The 20,782-nt window shown below is 45.9% G+C and overlaps 1 protein-coding gene across 1 annotated transcript in view; it reads right to left on the bottom strand.

Moving 5' to 3' along the window:
* Positions 1–244: 244 nt before the first annotated feature.
* The window catches only part of clcn1b (chloride channel, voltage-sensitive 1b), a 23,355-nt gene continuing 2,817 nt past the window's right edge, over positions 245–20,782 (bottom strand). Inside the window, exons 4-23 of the mRNA XM_062539746.1 lie at positions 20,323–20,451; positions 19,243–19,376; positions 18,463–18,540; positions 16,851–16,929; positions 16,151–16,276; positions 15,134–15,218; positions 14,272–14,373; positions 13,798–13,882; positions 9,988–10,143; positions 8,199–8,268; positions 7,897–8,007; positions 7,309–7,522; positions 6,375–6,508; positions 5,859–6,043; positions 5,374–5,443; positions 4,902–4,984; positions 3,947–3,991; positions 3,690–3,794; positions 2,563–2,649; positions 245–1,496 (exon numbers count right to left, since the gene is read on the bottom strand). Of these exons, the coding sequence (XP_062395730.1) occupies positions 1,107–1,496; positions 2,563–2,649; positions 3,690–3,794; positions 3,947–3,991; positions 4,902–4,984; positions 5,374–5,443; positions 5,859–6,043; positions 6,375–6,508; positions 7,309–7,522; positions 7,897–8,007; positions 8,199–8,268; positions 9,988–10,143; positions 13,798–13,882; positions 14,272–14,373; positions 15,134–15,218; positions 16,151–16,276; positions 16,851–16,929; positions 18,463–18,540; positions 19,243–19,376; positions 20,323–20,451 (2,468 nt within the window). The 3' untranslated portion in view covers positions 245–1,106. The remainder of the gene's footprint in view (positions 1,497–2,562; positions 2,650–3,689; positions 3,795–3,946; positions 3,992–4,901; positions 4,985–5,373; positions 5,444–5,858; positions 6,044–6,374; positions 6,509–7,308; positions 7,523–7,896; positions 8,008–8,198; positions 8,269–9,987; positions 10,144–13,797; positions 13,883–14,271; positions 14,374–15,133; positions 15,219–16,150; positions 16,277–16,850; positions 16,930–18,462; positions 18,541–19,242; positions 19,377–20,322; positions 20,452–20,782) is intronic.

Below are 20,782 nucleotides of genomic sequence, written 5' to 3'. Positions count from 1 at the left end.
GACCCGACTCCCAAATCATCCCCTTCCCAAATGAAAATAAACAGACAAATGACTATATCACTGTGTAGCAGGATCATTTTTGCTAAAAATGGCAAGATTAACTTGCACCAACCTTACTTAATTGTTGTAACTATATTATAATATGTGAAGTAACAACACGATGACACTATTTCAGAAAAATAAAAAGAAGAACACTTACAGAACACAGAGATGTACACAAAATATTTATTATCTATAACAGTTATACGAGCATCAGTAGTAACAATCATGATTCTACGACATAAAAGAGAAAATCAGTCCTTCTATTGAACAACACTGAAGAGAGTTTTGCTCTAGCCACAGGTATGCACACACACACACACACACACACACACACACACACAAACACACACATACAAATACACACACACACACACACACACACACACACACACACACACAGAATCTGAATATACCTTTTGGGCTCCACACTAGAGCAAAAACCAGCTAAGCAGACTACAGATTCACAGAAAAAAATCAAATTATTAGTAAACATTTTTTTGAACGATTGGCTCGTTATAAAATGTATTGGCAAACACAGACTACATTTTATTGACTGAGAAGGCCTCTTTAGAATGACAATGCAGATTGGACATTTCAAACCATTGCAAAACACTCACAGTCACCCAAGACCAGCTGGAAGATACTTAGAAAGGTGAGAAGAAATGAGACTCTGTACCAAAATGTTTAAAGACATAGGGGGGAAATACCTGAGTGAGGCATACAAAAACAGACTGCTTTAAAAGATTGTTTCAGGAGTATAAAGTCTTTTAAAAACCATGATTTCCTGCTCCACTTGCGAGTTTGTCATCTCCTTAGAGCTTCTTTGGGGTCTAGATCAAAACTCCACTGTCCAGAGCACAGTGTTGCGTTTCTAAGAAAGGTTGTGTTCATAAGTATGAATAAGTGGTGTATACTGTATACTATAGAGTATGTACACAGTATGCTGTGTGTGTGTGTGTGTGTGTGTGTGTGTGCGTGCGTGCATGCGTGTGTGTGCGTGTGTATGTGTGTGTGTATTCATGTGTGTGTTATGTATGTGTATGTTTATGTTTTCAAAGTCTGATTTAGATTGGCTCCTCATCACTCTCTCTCTCTTCGCTCCTCTCCTCCACAGAATGGAAGGATGAGAGCGGGATAGCGGAGAAAGAGAAGGAGGGGGAGGGGAGGGGCTCCTGGGGGAGGCTGCCGGTCCCTCGGGTACCGTCGCCGGCGGCGACGTCGCATCCTGTACCTGTGGCCGTGGCAACCCTCCTCCCCCCGCTCTCGTCCCGGGCGTCCCTCCTGCCCGCCGCCTCGGCCCACATCTCGCGCTCGCGCGTGGGCGAGGAGGGGGACGAGGGGGCGGAGGGCGAGTGCGGAGGCTTCTTGGCTTTGCGGCTGGCGTCCCGGAAACTGGCCAGGGGCGGCCGCAGGCGAACCCCACTGCGAGTCGAGCCCTCGATGGCTTTCTGCAGCTGAGGGAGGCGGAGAGTGGAGAGAGAGAAGGAGGGAGTGGGAGAGAAGGAGTAGACCGGAGGAGGAGAAAAAGAAGGGAAGAGGGAGTGGAGAGGAAGGAGGAAGAAGGAGTAGAGCGGAGGAGGAGAAAAAGAAGGGAAGAGGGAGTGGAGAGGAAGGAGGAAGAGGGAGAAGAGAGGGAGAGAGAGGAGGACAAAAAGAAAGAGAGGAGGGGTGAAGGACCAGAGGGATGAAAGAGAGGAGAGTGGTGGAGGAAGGAAGAGAGAGAGAGAGAGAGAGAGAGAGAGAGAGTTAGCTACGGAAACTTGACACGAGTCCAACTGGAACAACACTGTGGTAGGAGAGCCCAGAACGCATTAGACAATAGGACGGGCAGAGTGATGGTGAGGGCCAGTACAAATCCCTGTGACATTCACAAGGACCACGAGACAGTGATGTCACCGCCATCATAAATTTCAACATATGCTTTCCCTCTTGACCCACGGAGAGAGGCTTTTTACCCTTCCTTTGTTTGCCCACACATAAAGAGAGACTGATGTCATCTCAGCCTTGGAGACTCAACCGAATATGTCATCTTTAACAAAGTCTTTCAACGCCATTGGGCCGTTCAATGAGTTTTCACAGTGTACGGGGGGGGATTGTCAAGGGCCAGTTTAATGGTTACTATGCTAGTTGCTAAGTAGTGAGATCATACTTTTCCAGTCTATTATGATGGAAGTGTACGGGCTTTTCTATTGCATGCAATCACATAACATTACCATGCTAAGCACCCCTAATGTATGAAATGCATAACGACATACTTTAGCCGTTGCGCAGAAGGTAAACAATACGCATCTGTTCAAAGAGATATTTAAACATCTGCACAGGAGGGTAGATATGGGAAAATTAATTTAGCTAGAAAGCCTCATACAAGCAGGCGGTGCTAGATATGGCTTGCCAAGACCAAACATTTAGTGAGGTTTATGTGTCCACATGACCTACTTGATTTAAACTCAAGGGTGGACCAGATTAAATATTGCAAAAGAGAGGAGGGGGAGCGGGAAAGGATTGCCAAACGAGACTTACCTCCTTGAGTGCCACTACTCCCACCAGTTTCCCAATGCTTGTGACATATGCATGGCTGAGGCCCAGCAGAGAGAAAAGTGTGTGTGTCTGTGGAAAAGAGAGAGAGAGACAGAGGAGTTGAGAGAGAGAGAGAGAGAGCGAAGGAGAGAGAGAGGCAATGAGAAAATTAATGGAACAAATGGATTAATGTGGAATGAAGCCCAACCTCAGCCCCTCCCATATTTGTCTACACCACTGCCATCATCATCATTCTTGCCATGTTTCCCCCTACTACTCAGTTTGTACCGCAAGGGAAAGGAAGGTAAACAAACACAGTGGTCATGTTACACTTACATTGAGGAAGGCCTATTTGTCAGACACTTTTGTACGAAAAGAAGTGTGTCGACAATGAGCATCATACTAGCAGGTAACCAGGTGTACTGCACAGTATGTTTGAATCGCAGACACAAGAAGCTCAATCTTGTGTTTGGGGTTCCTGTGAGATTCCTTCACCAGCCAGGCTCAGCTGTTGTGAATCTGAATTATCCAGAAGATGGTTTCATGCCGCCTGTCTGACTCATTGAGAGGCTGATCAAAGACTCCGGGGGGAGGATAAGCAACTGATTCGGCCTCAGCTGCGCGGCTGACTCACTCCTACCCAGCACCAGCCACAAGCTACTTGGAACTAATAGTTAATTTGAATGCTGCATTTTCCACATTCTCCCCTTCCATTCAACATGAATGGTTGCTGATCACTCAAATTCACCCGTGAAAACACTTCCAAGTGGCGGTCAGTGAAATTGTTCTGCATTAACAGTTTGGGGAGAGTGATGTAAATAATCAGGTGTAATTCGATTTGGTGGAGATATTGACCCTTTGGCCAGCTGCAGCATGTAAATCTCTTGAGAGAGCTGAGTCAACGGCCCTCTGACCAGTCCATTACCACCACCACACGTGACCACACCCAAGCTTAAGTTACACACGCAAGTCAAACCAGCACACACTGTGCCCATTCCAGCTGTGTAACTGCCTCACTAAGTAATGTGGCCTCACCATGCAGGTTCAGAAACCCCCCAAAATTCCCAAATCCTCACCACAGACCTGAACCCCCCCACTCCCCACTCCCCACCCCGTGAGGGATCGTTCACCTTATGCAGAGAGGTCCTCTCCACCAGCTGGAAAGGGGAGGGGTCCACACGGACCTGATCCAAATTGATTGGCTGGTTCAGCTCGGTTTCTTCCCAGGCTTTTATCTATTATTAAAAAACAAAACACACACACACACACACACCAACGGAGTAGTGCTATGAGACATGATTGACAGCAGGTAAATTGCTGCTGATCCAAGTCTTGGTGTTGATCTGAGCGCAATCTTGAGTGTGTATTGATTGGGCGGGTTGGTTACCTCCTCGGGTGTCATGGTATCGGCCAATGGCGATGGAGGTGGCTCCTGTAGAGGGACCAGGAGGAGGATTGTCAATCAATAACAGCTCCCTCACCCAGAGCCGCACAATGACACTAGCTTTTTGTGCAAAATGCATTATTTTCATTTAAAAGGACTTTCAAGCTTGCTGTTAACAGCACTTTGGGATTTTAGCGATGAACACACAGAGGGAGATAAATAGCTGGAGGAGAGAAAGAGGAGAACTCATTTAGGCCGTCTCGTCATTATCAAAACTACTCCCCTGAATATTTCACTTTGTTTTTGCTTTTGGTAAATATTTCATGAAAGGGGCGTGTGACGCCACCTGGTGGTACAGACGACGTGTGTGTTTGTGAGGAGGACGGCGTTCTGCAACGAGTGCCTCATGACCAACTCCTTCAGAGAGAGAGAGACACACATAAACACACCACACGGGGCAGAATTTCCCCACCTAGTGGCCTGACGCTGCAATAATGACTGCAGCAAAAAAAAAAAAAAGAAAGAAAGAAAGAGACAGAGACCACCCCTTTCAATGGGATGAATAATTCATGCCCTGGGATCTATGTTTGTCTGCTGTTGTGAGCCTAGAAAGAGGTAAGTGGGCTATCAGAGGCAAAGACCCATGCTGGCTTGCCTCCTTGATGATGTTGCTCAGAAGATGAAGAGCACTATGTCTGTGCTATGCTATGCCAAGCCATCAAATGAGAAACTGAGTCAGGAAGCATGCGAGTGCTTGCTCGGGTTAGTTTATGACTGTGCAGTATGCAGTATGTGGGCATGTTTGTGTGTGTGTGTGTGTGTGTGTGTGTGAGAGCGTGTGCGTGCGTGTATACAGTATTTGTGTGTGTGTGTGTGTGTGTAAATACACATTGTGTGCTTGCTTGTTAACACATCAATGAAAGTCAGGCTCTCAGCAAGTAACATCAGTGACATCAACCTGGATGTCAGTCTGGCCAGATGATGAGGAAGAGGAGAAAAGTCGTCGAAGGGTCCTCCTCGCCGTCTGAAACACTCCCCGGCCTTGAGACAGTGAGAGAGGAGTCAAAACAAAGCAGCACCCTCCGAAACCCCCATCCTCTTCACCTCCCTCCCAGCCCAGGTCCCACAAAATGTGTCCACATCATTTAGGTGAGGCTTGTGTGTAAAATGCTGCCTGGCTTGCAACTCTCTGTACATCCTGCCAAATGAGTTCTTATGACAATTGCAGATTAAATGCTACTACAAAAACCATGACAGGATAGTCTTGCAAAGAATGTGTCCTGAAAAGTCAACATATGTTTAACTTGGTGTTTATCCAACATGAGCATATCATCTAGATATTGTATGTGTCTGTTTATAGCTCTTAAAAGAAGCTTTTATCCAAAGTGACTAAAGTCATGTAACCATTTTGTGCAACAGTGTAAACTCACTCTCTGTTGAATTAGTGGCACAGTCCGGACACTTGGAGGAAGGACGAGGTCCATTTCGCTCCTCTGGGGTCTTTGAGGACACATTTCCCAAAATCACAATGTGATCAGCGGATGTAGCATTCACCCTTTGCACATACAGTACCATGAATTTGCAGTTCAGGCCATGGCCTAAAAGTAAAATTGGTTCATGTGTCTTGTCTCACTCAAGAGCATCACCTACAGTATAAATAGAATCCACCCTTTGGATATTTTCCTCTTTTATTGCCTTTATAAATGGAACCATGGCCAATAGAATTTGGATTTCTTTTGACAATGATTTACAAAAAAAAGACTCTTTAATGTCAAGTTAGTTAAGTTAAGTTAAAGTTAAATAATGTTTATAGGAACTGTATTGTGAAATGATGACCGTATAAAATTATGACTTTAGCGGCATCTACTGTATTTTATATCTGATACCGATAATTCCACACATCCCACCGTCTCACCTTTCCTCCATTCTCCTCTCCTCCTTCCTCGTCCACAAAGGTGAAGGAGGGCTCCCACTTGACCTTTGACCCCGGACTGTGCAGGCCCTGGCCTTGGCAGTAGACCCGCCTCTCTGCCGAAAGCCACCAATCACAGGCAGCGTGAAGCTCACATCGCTCAATGGAGCCCAGTAGGATCATTGATTCTGAAATGGGAGGATGCGGCAAATGAGCTTGTTTGTCAGTTTCTACAGGCGTAATTACTATCAATATTTCATTTCAGTGTTACAAACAAATGCCTCCAACAACAAAGCTAATCATTTTTGTTCACAATTCCTCCACATACAGTACGGCAAAACACAAGACAAAGGCAAGGCAAGACAAACAATGAATACGGATGGTATTTCTGACCCCTGTGTAACAAGACATACTCTCATACTCACTCACTCAAACACACACACACACACACACACACACACACAGGCACGCACACACACTTACACACACACACACACACACACACACACACACACTGACCTTTGGAGTCCACCAGAGGGATGGTCTTGAGAGAGGTGGACTCAAGGAGGTTACTGACCTCACGATACGTGGACTGAGAAGATAAAAACTTCACTTTCCTCACCATGATGTCCTCCACAAATATATTATACTTGCTGAGAGAGAGAGAGAGAGAGAGAGAGAGAGAGAAAGATAGATAGGAAGGGCCGGAGTGTGAAAGAGAGAGAGGGAGGGAGATAGAGAGAGAGAGAGAAGGATGGGTGGAGGGAGATAGGAGTGGAGAGAGGTGGCTTAGCACTGTTAATCCTCTCACTTTGTACCTCTCGCTGTCTGACACGAGAGACGGCCCTCAACCCTTCATCTCCCAGCAGTGTAGCATAGCAGCACAGTATAGCGCAGCACAGTCTAACGTGGCATAGCAGCATAGTATAGCGCAGCACAGTCTAACGTAGCATAGCACAGTAGTGCAGTGTAGCATAGCAGCACAGTATAGTGCAGCACAGTCTAACGTAGCATAGCAACACAGTATAGTGCAGCACAGTCTAACGTAGCATAGCACAGTAGTGTAGTGTAGCATAGCAGCACAGGATAGCACAGCACAGTCTAACCTAGCATAGCACAGTAGTGCAGTGTAGCATAGCAGCACAGTATAGCGCAGTGTACAATAATTTCCCAACTATCAGCAGAGGCTTATACATTGATTTTGCAAGATTTCTTCTGCTATGAAGTTACTACATGGGGGCAGTTAACATGGTATTAATACGGTTTTGTTTTTTTTTTTACTTTCAAAAACACTGTCCTGCGGTTTACACAATGCGGCTAACACACAGGAAATTACTATATCAGGTTGCAACCCTAGTAGCGTAGCATAACACAGCATAGTGCAGTGCGGTGTAGTATAGCAAAGCACAGTGTAGCGTAGCATAGCATAGTGCAGTGCAGCTGAGGCCAGTACCTGATGTGGCCGAAGCCCAGCTCGGGCAGGTAGGGCAGCTTCTTCACCTGGATGATGGAGTCGTAGAGGGACGGCTGTAGGCCTTGGGCCACCATGTTGGCCAGGATCACTGCCACCATCATGGGCAGGATGTGCGAGATCTGACCGGTCAGCTCAAAGCAGATGACCGCTGTAGAGACAGTGTGTGTGACCGCACCAGTCAGGGCGGCGGCACCTGACAGAGAGCAAAGTGGTGGTGAAGGGAGGAAGAGAGAGAGAGAGAGAGAGAGAGAGAGAGAGAGAGAGAGAGAGAGAGAGAGACATGAAAAAGGAAAGTGTGAGGCAAGAGAAAATGTAAAAAAAAAAAACAGCACTGCAGACGGACAATTTCAGGACAGTATGATGATTTAGAAGAGTATGATGAAAGAAGAGAGAGAAGATAGGTTGAGTGAGAGGGGAGGAGAAGAGAAGAGAAGGGAGGAAGAGAGGAGTAGAGGTGAGGAGGAGAAGAGGAGAGGAGAGGAGAGGGGAGGGCTGGGGAGATGAGAGATCAGGGAAAGGCAGAGGAGAGAAGAGAACAGAGAGGAGCAACAGACGAGCCCAGCTGACCTATGACAGCATAGCCTCCGGGCAAGATGCGGTAGACAATCCCGTCAAAAAGAATCCCATTCGGGAAGAGAGTAGCCATGATCTCTCCCACCAGCCGACCAAATGCTGCCCCTGCGAGTGTGCGCGGAGAGAGAGGGAGATAGAGAGTGAGCAAAAGAGTACATGTTTCTGTGTGAGAGTTTTGTTTCACTATAAATTTGCAACAGTAGTCACATTCATGACTAGCAAATAACTTGCATAAATATAATGTACGCAAAAGACAACACGGATTTTCAACATCATTACACATCAGCATCACTTACCCAGAATGAAGACGGGCATGAAAGCGCCAGAGGGAATGGGCATCGTCGTGGAAACGGCAGACATCCAGAACTATGACAGAGTGAGAACAAGGGACACGGTGCTTTGTGTTAGAACAAGGCATGAGGTAATGTGTTTCAGCAGCAATCATGTTAATACACTCCTCTTTCACACATGGACAGAGAGACACACACACACACACACACACACACAAACACCCCCCCACACACACACACACACACACACACACACACACACACACACACACACACACACACACACAGATTGTTGCCATGTTTGGTGTGGTGCAGGAGGAGAGGATATCTGGTCTGTGTGCTACTGGAGGTGAGATGAAGGTCAAGACTGTTGTGGAAAGACTTTTCACTGCATAAACCACTTACAGATGCAGCTGCAACACAATGGCAAAAACACACACACACAGACACACAGACACACACACTCAGACACACATAGACACACATAGACACACACACACACACACACAGAGACATACACGCACACATAAACACAGAGAAATACACACACTTATGAGTGCGTTAGCCTGTCTTTCTGAGAGAGTGTTATTTAAAATGGAAAGCCATAAATTAAACACTGATTCTGCACAGCTACTTTCAGTTCTTCACTGTGTAAGGGTCCATATATGTATGCTTATGGATGTGTGTGCGTATGCGTATGGGTGTGTGCGTATGTGTATGGGTGTGTGCATGCATGTGTGTCTCTCTGTGTGTGTGTGTGTATGTAAGGTGAGTGTATGCATGATTAATATGTGTGAATCTACAGGTGTCCCATAACTCATTCTTTTGGGCCTCTGTGCAGTCTCTGTAGCTGTAGTGGTTGGAGGGTGGTTGGCACTGATGGCTAATGGGTAACAGCCTCACCATGAACCCTGCACTGCACTGCACTGTAGTGTGTTGTTTGTCTGCAACATAGGCACTTTAAATGCACACTGATGTTCTCATTTACATAAATGATGCAGAGAGCTAAATGAAACATTCAGAGCATGCATTTATGTATGCATGTATTTTAGGAGTCATTTGTGACTGACTGTGTAAATGTTTGTCTCTCTCTCTCTGTGTACTGTATGTGTGTGTGTTTGTGTGCACATGTGTATGCAGGCATAGATGTGTGTGTGTGGAATACTGTGGTGCAGCTGACTGGGGCTGTGCTGTGCTGTGCTGTCCTGTCCTTTCCGGATCCCACTCCTACTCTTTCTCCCGTTCACTTCCTGTCACTCTTCTCTGTTCTGTCGCAGTAAAGCCATAAAAAGTTCCAAATATACTTAAAATAATAAATAGATGTATGAATAGAATAGAATAGAATATATACTTTTTGGATCCCGTGAGGGAAATTCAGTTCTCTGCATTTAACCCAATTTAACCGAATTAGTGAACACACAGCACACAATGAACACACAGTGAGGTGAATCACACAACCCAGAGCAGTGAGCTGCCTGCCCAACCAGCGGCGCTCGGGGAGAAGTGAGGGGTTAGGTGCCTTGCTCAAGGGCACTTCAGCCATGGTGGACTGGTCGGGGATCGAACCGGCAATCCTCCGGTTACAAGCCCGGTGCGCTAACCAGTACACCACGGCTGCCCCAATGTGTTGGTGTGTATAATATATATGTGTGTGAGAGAGAGAGAGAGAGAGAGAGAGAGAGAGAGAGAGAGAGAGAGAGAGAGAGAGAGAGAGAGAGAGAGAGAGAGAGAGAGAGAGAGAGAGAGAGAGAGAGAGAAAGAGCGAGCGAGCGATAGAGAGAGAGAAAGAGTGTACCTTCATAACCAAGAACAGCAACAGGATGAGGAAGACGCTGACTTGTGGGTGGAGCCACACGGCGGATCGGCCGAGGCCAGGAGGATGGGTGGGGCCTGTTATTTTGGTCCAGGTGAAGTTATCAAACAGGGAGTTAATGGCCTCCCTCGGCATCAGCTGAGAGAGAGAGAGGGAGTGAGGAAGACTGTTAGATTCCACTCTAATAATCCAGAGCTCTACAGGCGGCCCTAGGACTCAAGCATTCACCTTCATTTTAACACACTGTTAAACACCTTACACTTTGTGTACACTGCACACAATCAGTTGATAGATTGAACAAAGACATCAGTATCCAAAAGAGAGAGAGAGAGAGAGAGAGAGAAAGAGAGAGAGAGATAGATAGAGAGAGTCCTAGGCTGGGTGAACCCTGCCTGACCTGTGGCGTATTTGGATTTCACCCGGCAGCTCAGGATGGAAACATGCACATCTATCTCCCCTGCTTCCTGTCCACAACCTCTGGGTCCAATCACAGACTAGCTTATCCAAAAGATGCACCCGGATCTGATTGGTTGAAGGACTATCCAAGTCATTTGAACTATATGCCAATTAATAATAATAATAATAATAAATTTTATTTATAATGCACTTTACATCAGAGATCTCAAAGTGCTACAGGTTAAAAACAAAAATAAGATGAGCAATTTCATTAAAAAGAAAACAAAAAAGAGGAAAAAGAAAAAGGTTGAAGAACATCTAAAAGGGACCAAAAGCTTTGCTAAAAAGAAATGTCTTTAGGTCTTTTTTAAAACAGTCAATGGATTGTGGTGCCCTCAAGGTGTCAGGGAGGGCATTCCATAGACGCGGGGCAGCAGCACAGAAAGCCCTGTCTCCCATGGTCCTAAGTTTGGTTCTGGGTATGTGGAGGAGGTTTGAGTGAGTGGAGCGGAGGGAGCGTGTTGTGTTTTGTGGGTTGATTATTTCTTTGAGGTAGGGGGGGGGCATGACCATGAATGCATTGGTGAGTGAGGAGGGAAATCTTGTACTCAATCCTGCTGGCGACCGGAAGCCAGTGGAGTGAGTGGAGGATGGGGGTAATGTGCTCATGTTTCCGCACTCTCATCAGGATCCTAGCTGCAGAGTTTTGGATGTACTGGAGTCTCTGCAGACTCTTGCTAGGGATCCCAATGAGAAGTGCGTTACAGTAGTCCAGTCTGGAGGAGATAAAGGCATGAACCAGCTTTTCGGCATCTGAGAGAGAGAGGATGGGGCGGAGTTTGGAAATGTTACGGAGGTGGTAGAAGGAGGTCTTGCAGAGGTGATTTATATGTGCTTCAAATGTGAGTTGTGAGTCCATTTTTACACCCAGATTTGTGACTGTTGATGAAAGGGGGATGTTGGAGCCAGAGAAGGTGATGCTGGTTATTGATGATGATTTGGTCTGGTGGGGAGTGCCAACCAGGATGGCTTCGGTTTTGGAGCTGTTTAGTTTGAGAAAGTTGTGCTCCATCCATACCTTTATCTCCTCCAGACAGGTGGTGAGTTTTGATGGGGATGACTGTGAGGATGGGGTTGCAGCTGTGGCATTGACATAGAGCTGTGTGTCATCAGCATAGCAGTGGAATGAGATGTTGTGACGGCTGATGATTTGACCAAGGGGAGTGAGGTAGAGGATGAAGAGGAGGGGGCCCAGGACTGACCCCTGGGGGACACCGCAGGTGACTGTGTGTGTACTTGATTTGGAGTGACCCAGGGAGATGTATTCTGTCCGGTTTGTGAGATATGAGTTGAACCAACTGAGAGCAGTGTCATTTAGTCCAGTGGTACAGTGAAGCCGGTTTAGAAGAATGTCATGGTCGACAGTGTCAAATGCAGCAGAAAGGTCCAGGAGGATGAGGAGGGAGGGACAGCCATTGTCGGACGACATGAGGAGGTCATTGGTAACTCTGACAAGGGCAGTCTCTGTGCTGTGGGCGGAACGGAAACCAGACTGGAATTTTTCAAAGAGGTTATTTTGCTTGAGGTGGTCCTGAAGGTGGGTGGCAACTGCTTTCTCAAGTACCTTTGATATAAAGGGGAGATTGGAGATGGGTCTGTAGTTGGATAGGATTTCTGGATCAAGAGTGGGTTTTTTGAGTAATGGTCTGATTATGGCAGTTTTTAAAGCAGAGGGAACGTGACCAGTTTGGAGGGAATGATTTATCACAGCAGTGATCAGGGGGGTTAGGACAGTGATATGGGTTTTCACCAGGGAGGTTGGGAGAGGGTCCAGGGGACAGGTGGAGGATTTCATCTTCCCAATGATGTTTTGCACCTCGTCTGGTGAAACCTCATGAAAACTGTTTAGTGGTTGGGTGATGGTACATGCTAGAGGAGCAGTAGGGGCGGGAGGACCAGAAAGAGCAGAGCGAATATGTGCAATTTTTGTTTTGAAGAAATCCATGAATTTATTGCACTGTTCTTCTGTAGTGGCAGTGAGTGGAGGGGGTTGCGGTTTGAGAAGGTGGTTGACAGTGGAGAAAAGCTGCTTGGAACTTCCTGGACTGTTTCTGATGGCATTTGAGTAGAACTGTGACCTTGCATCTTTGAGGGATTTTGCATATTGTTGTTGTTGCTGCCGGTAGATTTGTTTATGGACAGTGAGGCCAGAAGCTTTGAAGCGCCGCTCAAGGACACGCCCTGCTGCCTTCATCTTACGAAGCCCATCCGTATATCATGGAGCTGATCGGGTGAAGGTGACTGTTTTTGTTTTTGTTTTAACAGGGGCATGGTGGTCCAGGAGGCGGTTCAGATGGCTGTTGTAATAGTCCACTGCTTCATCGGCTGTTGAAAAATGTGTGGAAAGATGTTGAAGGTCTGCTGCCAAGAGTTCCGGGTTGATGTTTTTGATGTTTCTGAAGGAAATGTTCCGCTTAGGCCTTGAGAGGCTGGAAGGGGATGGCAGATCCATAGAAATAGCTTTGTGATCCGATTATTATCCCTCTTGCACAGACTCCCCATACTAATGTTCAATCGTAAAAGATTGAGCTTAGCATGGTGAAAACCAGACTAAGAGACACCAAAGACACCAATAAAGAGCTGTCATATAAAAACAGTCAGCACACCGCCAATAACGAATCAATATCAGTGCATCTCACAGCTACCACAAGTGGAGGAGTCAACAATCAATAGCATCTTTAAACTGAGCGGTCAGTCATTGACATACCTCTACTACAACTCTAAACAGCCTTTCTGCGCTGATGACACCACAACAGCAGCAGCAATCAATGGCATTTTTTGCTGATAATACACCATACAGTCCTCTAATCCAAAATCCATGTGGCTGATAACGGTTTTAACACCAGCCAGCTGTGAGGCAGCACGAGCAACAACCATCACAGCTGCAGACAACTCGGTCTGAGGCCTCAAACAGACACACACACACACCACACACACACACACACACGCACACACATTCAAGAGAGACCGAGAGAATTCAAGGACACCAATTGAAAAAAAACGTTGAGAGAACTTTTAACCTTCCACAAGGGACCTGAATGAAACCTTCAATTTCTTTTCATTTAATGTCACTGGCAGTGCCAGCCCTGCACAACTGATTGCCCAAAGTGAGTAGTTTCTCCTTTGTAGTTAACAAAAAGCACCTTCTTTAAAAAGGAAAAGGAAAATATAGAGATAAAATTGAGAGATATAGAGAGAGGCAAGGTGAGTAAGACACACAATAGAGGGAATCAGAGAGAGAGAGAGAGAGAGAGAGACTGAAGGAGAGAAAGAGAGACAGAGAGAAAGAGAGAGAGACTAGCCGCCGTGGGCTTTTAGTTGGGAGTGTGTCCTGACCTCTCCGGCCATGAACTGGCCAAACCCAGGAGGAAAGGTAAGGGTGGCGATAACCAGCGTCACAACACTCGGGTAAATCAACCGGCTGGAGAGAGAAAGAACACACACAAACAAAAACACACAGTTACCACAAAATTGTGATGGGGTAATAGTGTGCGGCTGTTGTAATACAATGTCATAGTGTGTCATAACATTCTCACAAAGGACAGTCATCTACTGTGCTGACATTTTAGGTTGAAATTATGTTGCAATTACCATTTATAATGTAATCAACATTTATTTATTACTGTTCTGTGCTCCATTTCAAATCAAATAAAACCAGTCTTTTCACATAAAGAACTTTTAGTGCAGCGTTGTAACAGCAATACAAGGTGCTTAATAGAGCAAAAGCACAAATACATTAGATCTAAAAATGAGAAATAAGAATTAGTCATGGTGGAATAATTGTAGAGAATCATTGTCGAGAGAACTCACTGTCTGGTGAGGAATCGTGTGAGTGCCGTTTGCCTCCGCATCACCAAGACAACCTGCCTGTTTAGATACACGAAGAACGCCCCGAGAAACCCACACGAGATCCTACCGACAGAAAGACAGACAGGCCACACTCAACACAGAACAGCACAGAACATGACACGACACCACACAACAAAAATATATATACAACAGAGCATAGCATTGCACAACACAGCACAGCAAAACATGACATGACACAACACACAACACAACACAACACAACATCAAAACATAACAAAACGGATCACACGACAGGACACATCACGACATGACACATCACGACATGACACAACACAACAAAACACAGATTGAAAAGGTATTTGAAATTCACAAGGTATCACACATTTTGCACTCACCAAGAACTGCCCTAATCAATGAGGAGAGTGTGGAATGCAAAAGCTTGTCAACATTGCCAATACAGTGTGACAGGCATCTTGTTATGGGCTCAGGGGGAACTAATGGCAACCCGGTAAAACACGCTTCGTGTTCATGGTTCATGAAGTTAGTGTGATGATGGCAAATGATGAATAATGCAATTAAAGTATTCTGATTTAGAATACTAATCTTTTCCTTTCTTGACCAAAACCCAACCTAGTATTATGACTTTGCAAAACATAGACCCTGCGCAAAAGACAAACCTTAGGATGGTTAACTTAACGCCTCCTTCGATTCCTTGCTAAACTTTTCCCTCAGTGTTATTTGCAGTAACATCAAAAGCGTGCGGTTGGTGAGTGAGTGAGGATGAATGTGTGTGTGTGTGTGTGTGTGGAAGGTGACTTGAGGGGGCCGTGCGGTGGTTGGTGGGGGCAGCTCTGTGTTGTACCCAATGATGGCAAACGCAGGCAGCTCCTGCAGGTCGAAGGGGAAGTCCATGCGGAAGTTTGTGCGGAACAGAGCAGTGATGGTGACTGGAAACACAGAGGAAGGTGGGGGGAGGGGGGAGGGGGGGGGGGTGTTAGAACCGTTAGAACATGCCTCACGCATGGACACCAAAACATGTGCTTAAGACCCGTCCGCACTGCCAAAGATAACTATATTGATAATACCAAAAACAACAGCGTTCAATAGTTCAATAGCGGTCAATAGCTCATAATAATGGCAATGCCCACCGAATACTATACTAACAATGACACAAAGAATGGTGTCATTGGGATCACTATCGGCCCGATTTCATGAATATAAATACTGACAGCCGATAGTAGACATCGCGTTAATGAGCATTTCTGAGAGTTCTCTTATTGTTGGTAAATGTGGACATTCATATTGTTATAGTTGCAGTTGTCTTTGAAGTTATCGTTAGCCATGTGAGCAGGTCATTATTTCTCTTTCTACAAGCTACCATTTCAGTTCAATGAAACAATCACAAATATCATATAAAGATTAGGAATGTTAAACACATTTCCTGATGAAAATGGCCCAATTAGAAATCAAAGAAATGTACGAATGATGCTATTTGATGTCACTAAAAAAGGCATGTCTTTTATAATAATAATTTAAAAATGCAGCAAGATTGCTTGAACTTAAAGGATTTCCATGGATTTGTGTCAGTTTGTTGAAGAATTTTGCAGTGTCAAAATGTCATCTGTAATGTGTGAGTGTGTGTGTGTGTGTGTGTCAGTGTGACGTGCGTATATGAATGCCGGAGTACGTGTACAACATGTGTATATGCGCATGTCTCCCTGTGTGTGTGTGTGTGTGTGTGTGTGTGTGTGTGTGTGTGTGTGTGTGTGTGTGTGTGTGTGCGTGTGTGTGTGTGTGTGTGCGTGTGTGCGTGTGTGTGTGTGTGTGTGTGTGTGTGTGTGCATGTGTGTGTGCATGTGTGCGTGCACGCCTTTCGCACCAGCATCTTTATTCCACACTGACAGCACTCTGAAGATAAAGGCGCTAAAAGTGGCGGCGAAATACCCTCTCCAGTAATTCCTCACCGCAAAGTAGGTGGACGTGACCTCAATACTGAACAAGACTCCTGGAGAGAGAGAGAGAGATGGAGGAGGGGAGAAGAGGAGGCAGAGAGGGAGGGATAATGAGAGAAGAGGTGGAAGGAAGAAGAGCAGAAAGAGAAGAAAAAGATGGAGAGAAAGCTATAAGTTAAGCTCCTCTCGGATGGAAGAGGAGGTCTGGCACAGGAGGAGGTCTGGAGCAAAAGGAAACATCGGTTTAGGATAATTCAGCGCAAGAGCTGAATACAGAGCACTTAGACTGAGCCAGATCTGCAACTGTCTCATACACACACGCGCACACACTTACACTTCACACACATACACACACACACACACACACACGCACAAAACTAACACTTCACATACACACGCACACGTACACCTACACGCAGACAAACACACACACACACACACACAGCCAACATACCAACAAAATTGTCTGACTTGTATTGAATTCTGCACAGTAAGAAAAAAAGGTTCAGGGAACATGAAGTGAGGAAAATGGAAAAAAAATGGAAATGGATAGAGGGATATAAAACAAGGATAGAGAGAGGGAGAGAGAAAAAGAGAGAGAGAGAGAGAGAGAGGGGAAGATTTTACCTCCTAGAGGAGTGCCAAAACAGCAGCCTACACCCACAGCACAGCCAACCGTCAGAATGTCTGTGTACCCATAGGGGTTCTACTGACACAGAGAAAGAGAGAAGAGAAGAGAAGAGAAGAGAGAGAGAAAGAGGGGGTAGAATAGAGAGGGAGATATAGATAGATAGATAGATAGAGAGCGAGAGAGAGAGAAAGCAGGGAAGAGAGACAGAGATAGAGTGAGAGAGAGAGAGAGAGAGTGAGAGAGAAGAAGAGAGAGACACAGGGAGAGATGAAAGGATGAGAGTATAGATTGAGAATGTCAGCAAGGGTAGGAGGGAATGGAGTTGGAGAGAGAAGAGAGCGGAGAGGCAAGTTAGGATGAAAGGAGAGTTGAAGAGAGGGAGCAGAGGGAGAAGAGCAGGCGGAGGACAAGAAAGGTGGGGAGAGAAAGGAAGAGTGAGGTGAGCGAATACCACTGAGGAGGAAGAAAGACACACACACACACACACACACACACACACACACACACACACACACACACACACACACACACACACGACAGGTTTGACAGGAGACTCAAACAGCACAGAGCAGGAAGTGAGGACAGGCAGAAAACATCTGAAGCTGCAGACTGTTATAAAGCTGCCGTAAGCAACCAGAGAGCGGGGAAGAGACAGAGGAGAGAAATGGAGGGAGGGGAAAAAGGAAGGAGAGAGAGCTACCCATGGAGGGGACAGAGAGTGAGGACAAACCAACTCTCCACTGAGCCACGCTCTCTCTCTCTCTCTCTCTCTCTCTCTCTCTCCATCTCTCTCTTCCTCGCTGCCCTCCGTGGTCTCCCTGGTGAGAGGCATGCTGGGTAGTTTGTCGTGTGTGACTTGCCTCCCACAGGGGCAGCAAAACAGGTAGCCACGCCCACAGCACACGCACACACCCGCAGGTCCTGAACATGGGAGCTGTTCTGATGAGGAGGGAGTGGTTGAGACACAGAGAGAGAGAGAGAGGAGAGAGAAGGAGATAGAGAGAGAGAGAGAGAGGAGAGAAAGAGAGGGAGAGAGAGAGACAGAGAGAGAGCAAAGGAGTGAGAGTGAGAGAGAGATAGACAGATGTAGAGAGGAGCAAAAACAGAAAGATAGAAGGATAGAGAGACAGAGAGGAAGAGAGAGAGAAACACAGGCTGGTGTTAATACACATGCCGAACATTGTCATGATTCTATTAATACAGGCACAGACACAGACAAATAAACACTGTCAAAACAAGAAGATGAGAGATTAGGGAGGGAGAGAGGGAGCGAGGGAGAGAGAGGGAAAGGGAGAGAAAGAGGGAGAGAAAGAGGGAGAGAGAGAGAGAGAGAGAGAAAGAGCGAGAGAGACAGAGAGAAAGAGAGGTAGGGAGGGAGGGTTGCGCATTACAGGAATATTACAGGAACATTACAGCATTACATCAGAAGCTGTTGCAAGTTTTACCCAGTCAGTGGCACTGAGGGATCTGATCACTGTCAACTCCTAATGGACAACTTTATGCTAGAGGCAAAGCTCATACCATCAACTCACAGGGGTCATGCCAGGCCAGGCACACACACAGACAGAGAGAGGCTCATGGGATTTGTAGTTTGTTTTGGTTGCCTACCTCATAGACTCCAGTGAAGATGGACATGACTTTGCTGAGCACTGCAGCACAGATGCTAGCTATGTGCACAAATGGACCCTGAAAATCAAGACAAGGAAGCAGATTGTTGGTTAATATAGCAACCTAAAAGTGAGCATGTGCGCATGTATGTGTATCTTTTCATGTCCATATGTCTGTATCTCTCTCTGTGTAAACACGTACTGTACAAGCATATGCCTGCATAAGTGTGTCCCAATAATTATGGGTCTATGTATCGTGTGTATGTGTGTGTGTGTGTGTGTGTGCACGTGTGCCCGTGTGTGTGCTTATGTATGTTTATGCATATACGTACAATACATAGATTTAGTGTGTCCCAATAATTACTGTATGTATGTCTATTTATTGTGTGTGCACTGTATGTGTGTGTGAGTGTGCATGTGTGTGTGTCTTGTGTGGGAGAAGAGGCGTATCGAGTGTGAAAAGGCTTCAGACCCTCAGGAGAGGAGGTGAAAGCGGGAGAGAGAAAAGATGATAAATGATCTCGAGTTTGTCTCTCCGCTCCCCAGCGAAGACGCTGAGGAAAGAGGAGGAGAGAAAGGAGCGAGAGAAAGAAGAAGTCGAGAACTAACGAGAAGGTGAGACAGAGGAGACAGGCGGAGGGAGCAAGAGAGCAAACACAACCTGACAGAAAGAAAGTAGGCCAAAGTGATCAAATGAGACCTACAGGGTTCAAAGGGAGGGAAATGCCCTGAAAATGCGTAGAGACAGCGCTTACATTAAGACAATAGGAGTAAAACTGACCTCTTTCCCAACAGGCATACCACTGCCCAGTCCAGCTGTGAGGCCAACGACTTTGGCCACAAAAGCCTTCAGCGTGAGATACTCTTTCAGCACCACTCCCCTCAAGATGGTCTTCAGCTCAGGAATGCCCGAACCTGGCCTCAGACAGAGAGCGAGAGAGTGACCGAGAGAGATAGAGAGAAAGAGACAGACAGAGAGAGATAGAGAGAAAGAGAGGGATAGGGAGAAAGAGAGAAAGACAGACAAAGAAGACAAGCAAGGAATACAAATGTATTGAGAGGAGCAAAGGAGGGAAGAGAACGATAAGCAAATCAGCAGCGGGATGGTAATTGTGGTTGACATTCACATATTAACTGCCTCACTGATTACCACGTCAACAATCATTTATCTAAATGCCACTGGGACACATTGCTGTACATTTCAATTGGAATTCAAGGATTGTAATGAGTGCATATCAGTATGAACACCAAAGGATCAACCAGAGTAGAGAGGGGAAAAAAGAGCTAGAGGAGAGGAAAAATGCTGAAACAAGCAGCGACTCTGACAGTGTTTCTGAAGCTGAGCTCATGAAGAATAACCCCCACCAACAGCTCTAACAAGAGAAATGAGATGCAGCCTTCACCCTTGTCAAGCAATATCAATCAACGTGAAAACACAGCATCATCGGCATTCTGAGCCAGATCAAGATGATCATGTACTGTAGGAGGACCAAGACGTGGACACCTCTAGCCATATCAGAGAGCATGGTCACACTTTAAACCCCCAGAGTATCTACAGATGCACAGATTATCAACAAACTGCCAGATAACTACAATTTATGATTCAAGTGTAAGGGGTCATGTTGACATTTGTAGCTGTATGCATTCAGAGCTCACTGTTTGTCTGTTAACTTGAAAAATCAATAAACATAAGTTTAGAAAAAAAAAAAAGTTAGGGGTCAGACAAACAACAACAACAAAACAACAATTTACACTGAACCTGAATCGTAGCAGATAATCTGTTAAATCTCTGTGGGCGGCCTATCCAAATAATAAAGTGCTGCAGAGAGCACTGGCACTCCACGGCAATGCTCCAACTCACCGATGGCCTGTGGAGCGACCAGGTGGCAGAAGAGCGAGGCGAACGTGATGAGGATCAAAGGGTAGGTGACCCAGGCCAGGTACTGCAGCGCAACATTCCCTTTCAGCTCAACGTACACCCACTTATAGGCTAGAAGGGCAGAGAGGAAGAGGAACATGAGGAAGAGGAAGGACGAAGCACGTTAAGGAGTCTGATCGCTTCGTTCTACTCGCTTCGTACTCCCACTTTACTTGAAGGATCTCCTGCAGATTATCTACAGATGGTCATCATATCATCAATAAATTACCTGTTGACACTTTGTTAACAACAATTTAGTGATACGGTTAGGGTTAGGAGTTTGTTTTGGTTAAGGTGATGCTCAGGAATTGTTTTTAACTATTTAAGACCTAACTTGAATTTCCACAAACATCCGTGCAGGGTGCTTATCCTTTTCTGAAAGAAAAAATCCAAACCTTTTCCA

The sequence above is a fragment of the Sardina pilchardus genome, chromosome 6 (genome assembly GCF_963854185.1).
Source record: "Sardina pilchardus chromosome 6, fSarPil1.1, whole genome shotgun sequence".
NCBI classification, from domain to species: Eukaryota; Metazoa; Chordata; class Actinopteri; order Clupeiformes; family Clupeidae; genus Sardina; species Sardina pilchardus.
This window is presented reverse-complemented; position numbering and strand designations above follow the sequence as displayed.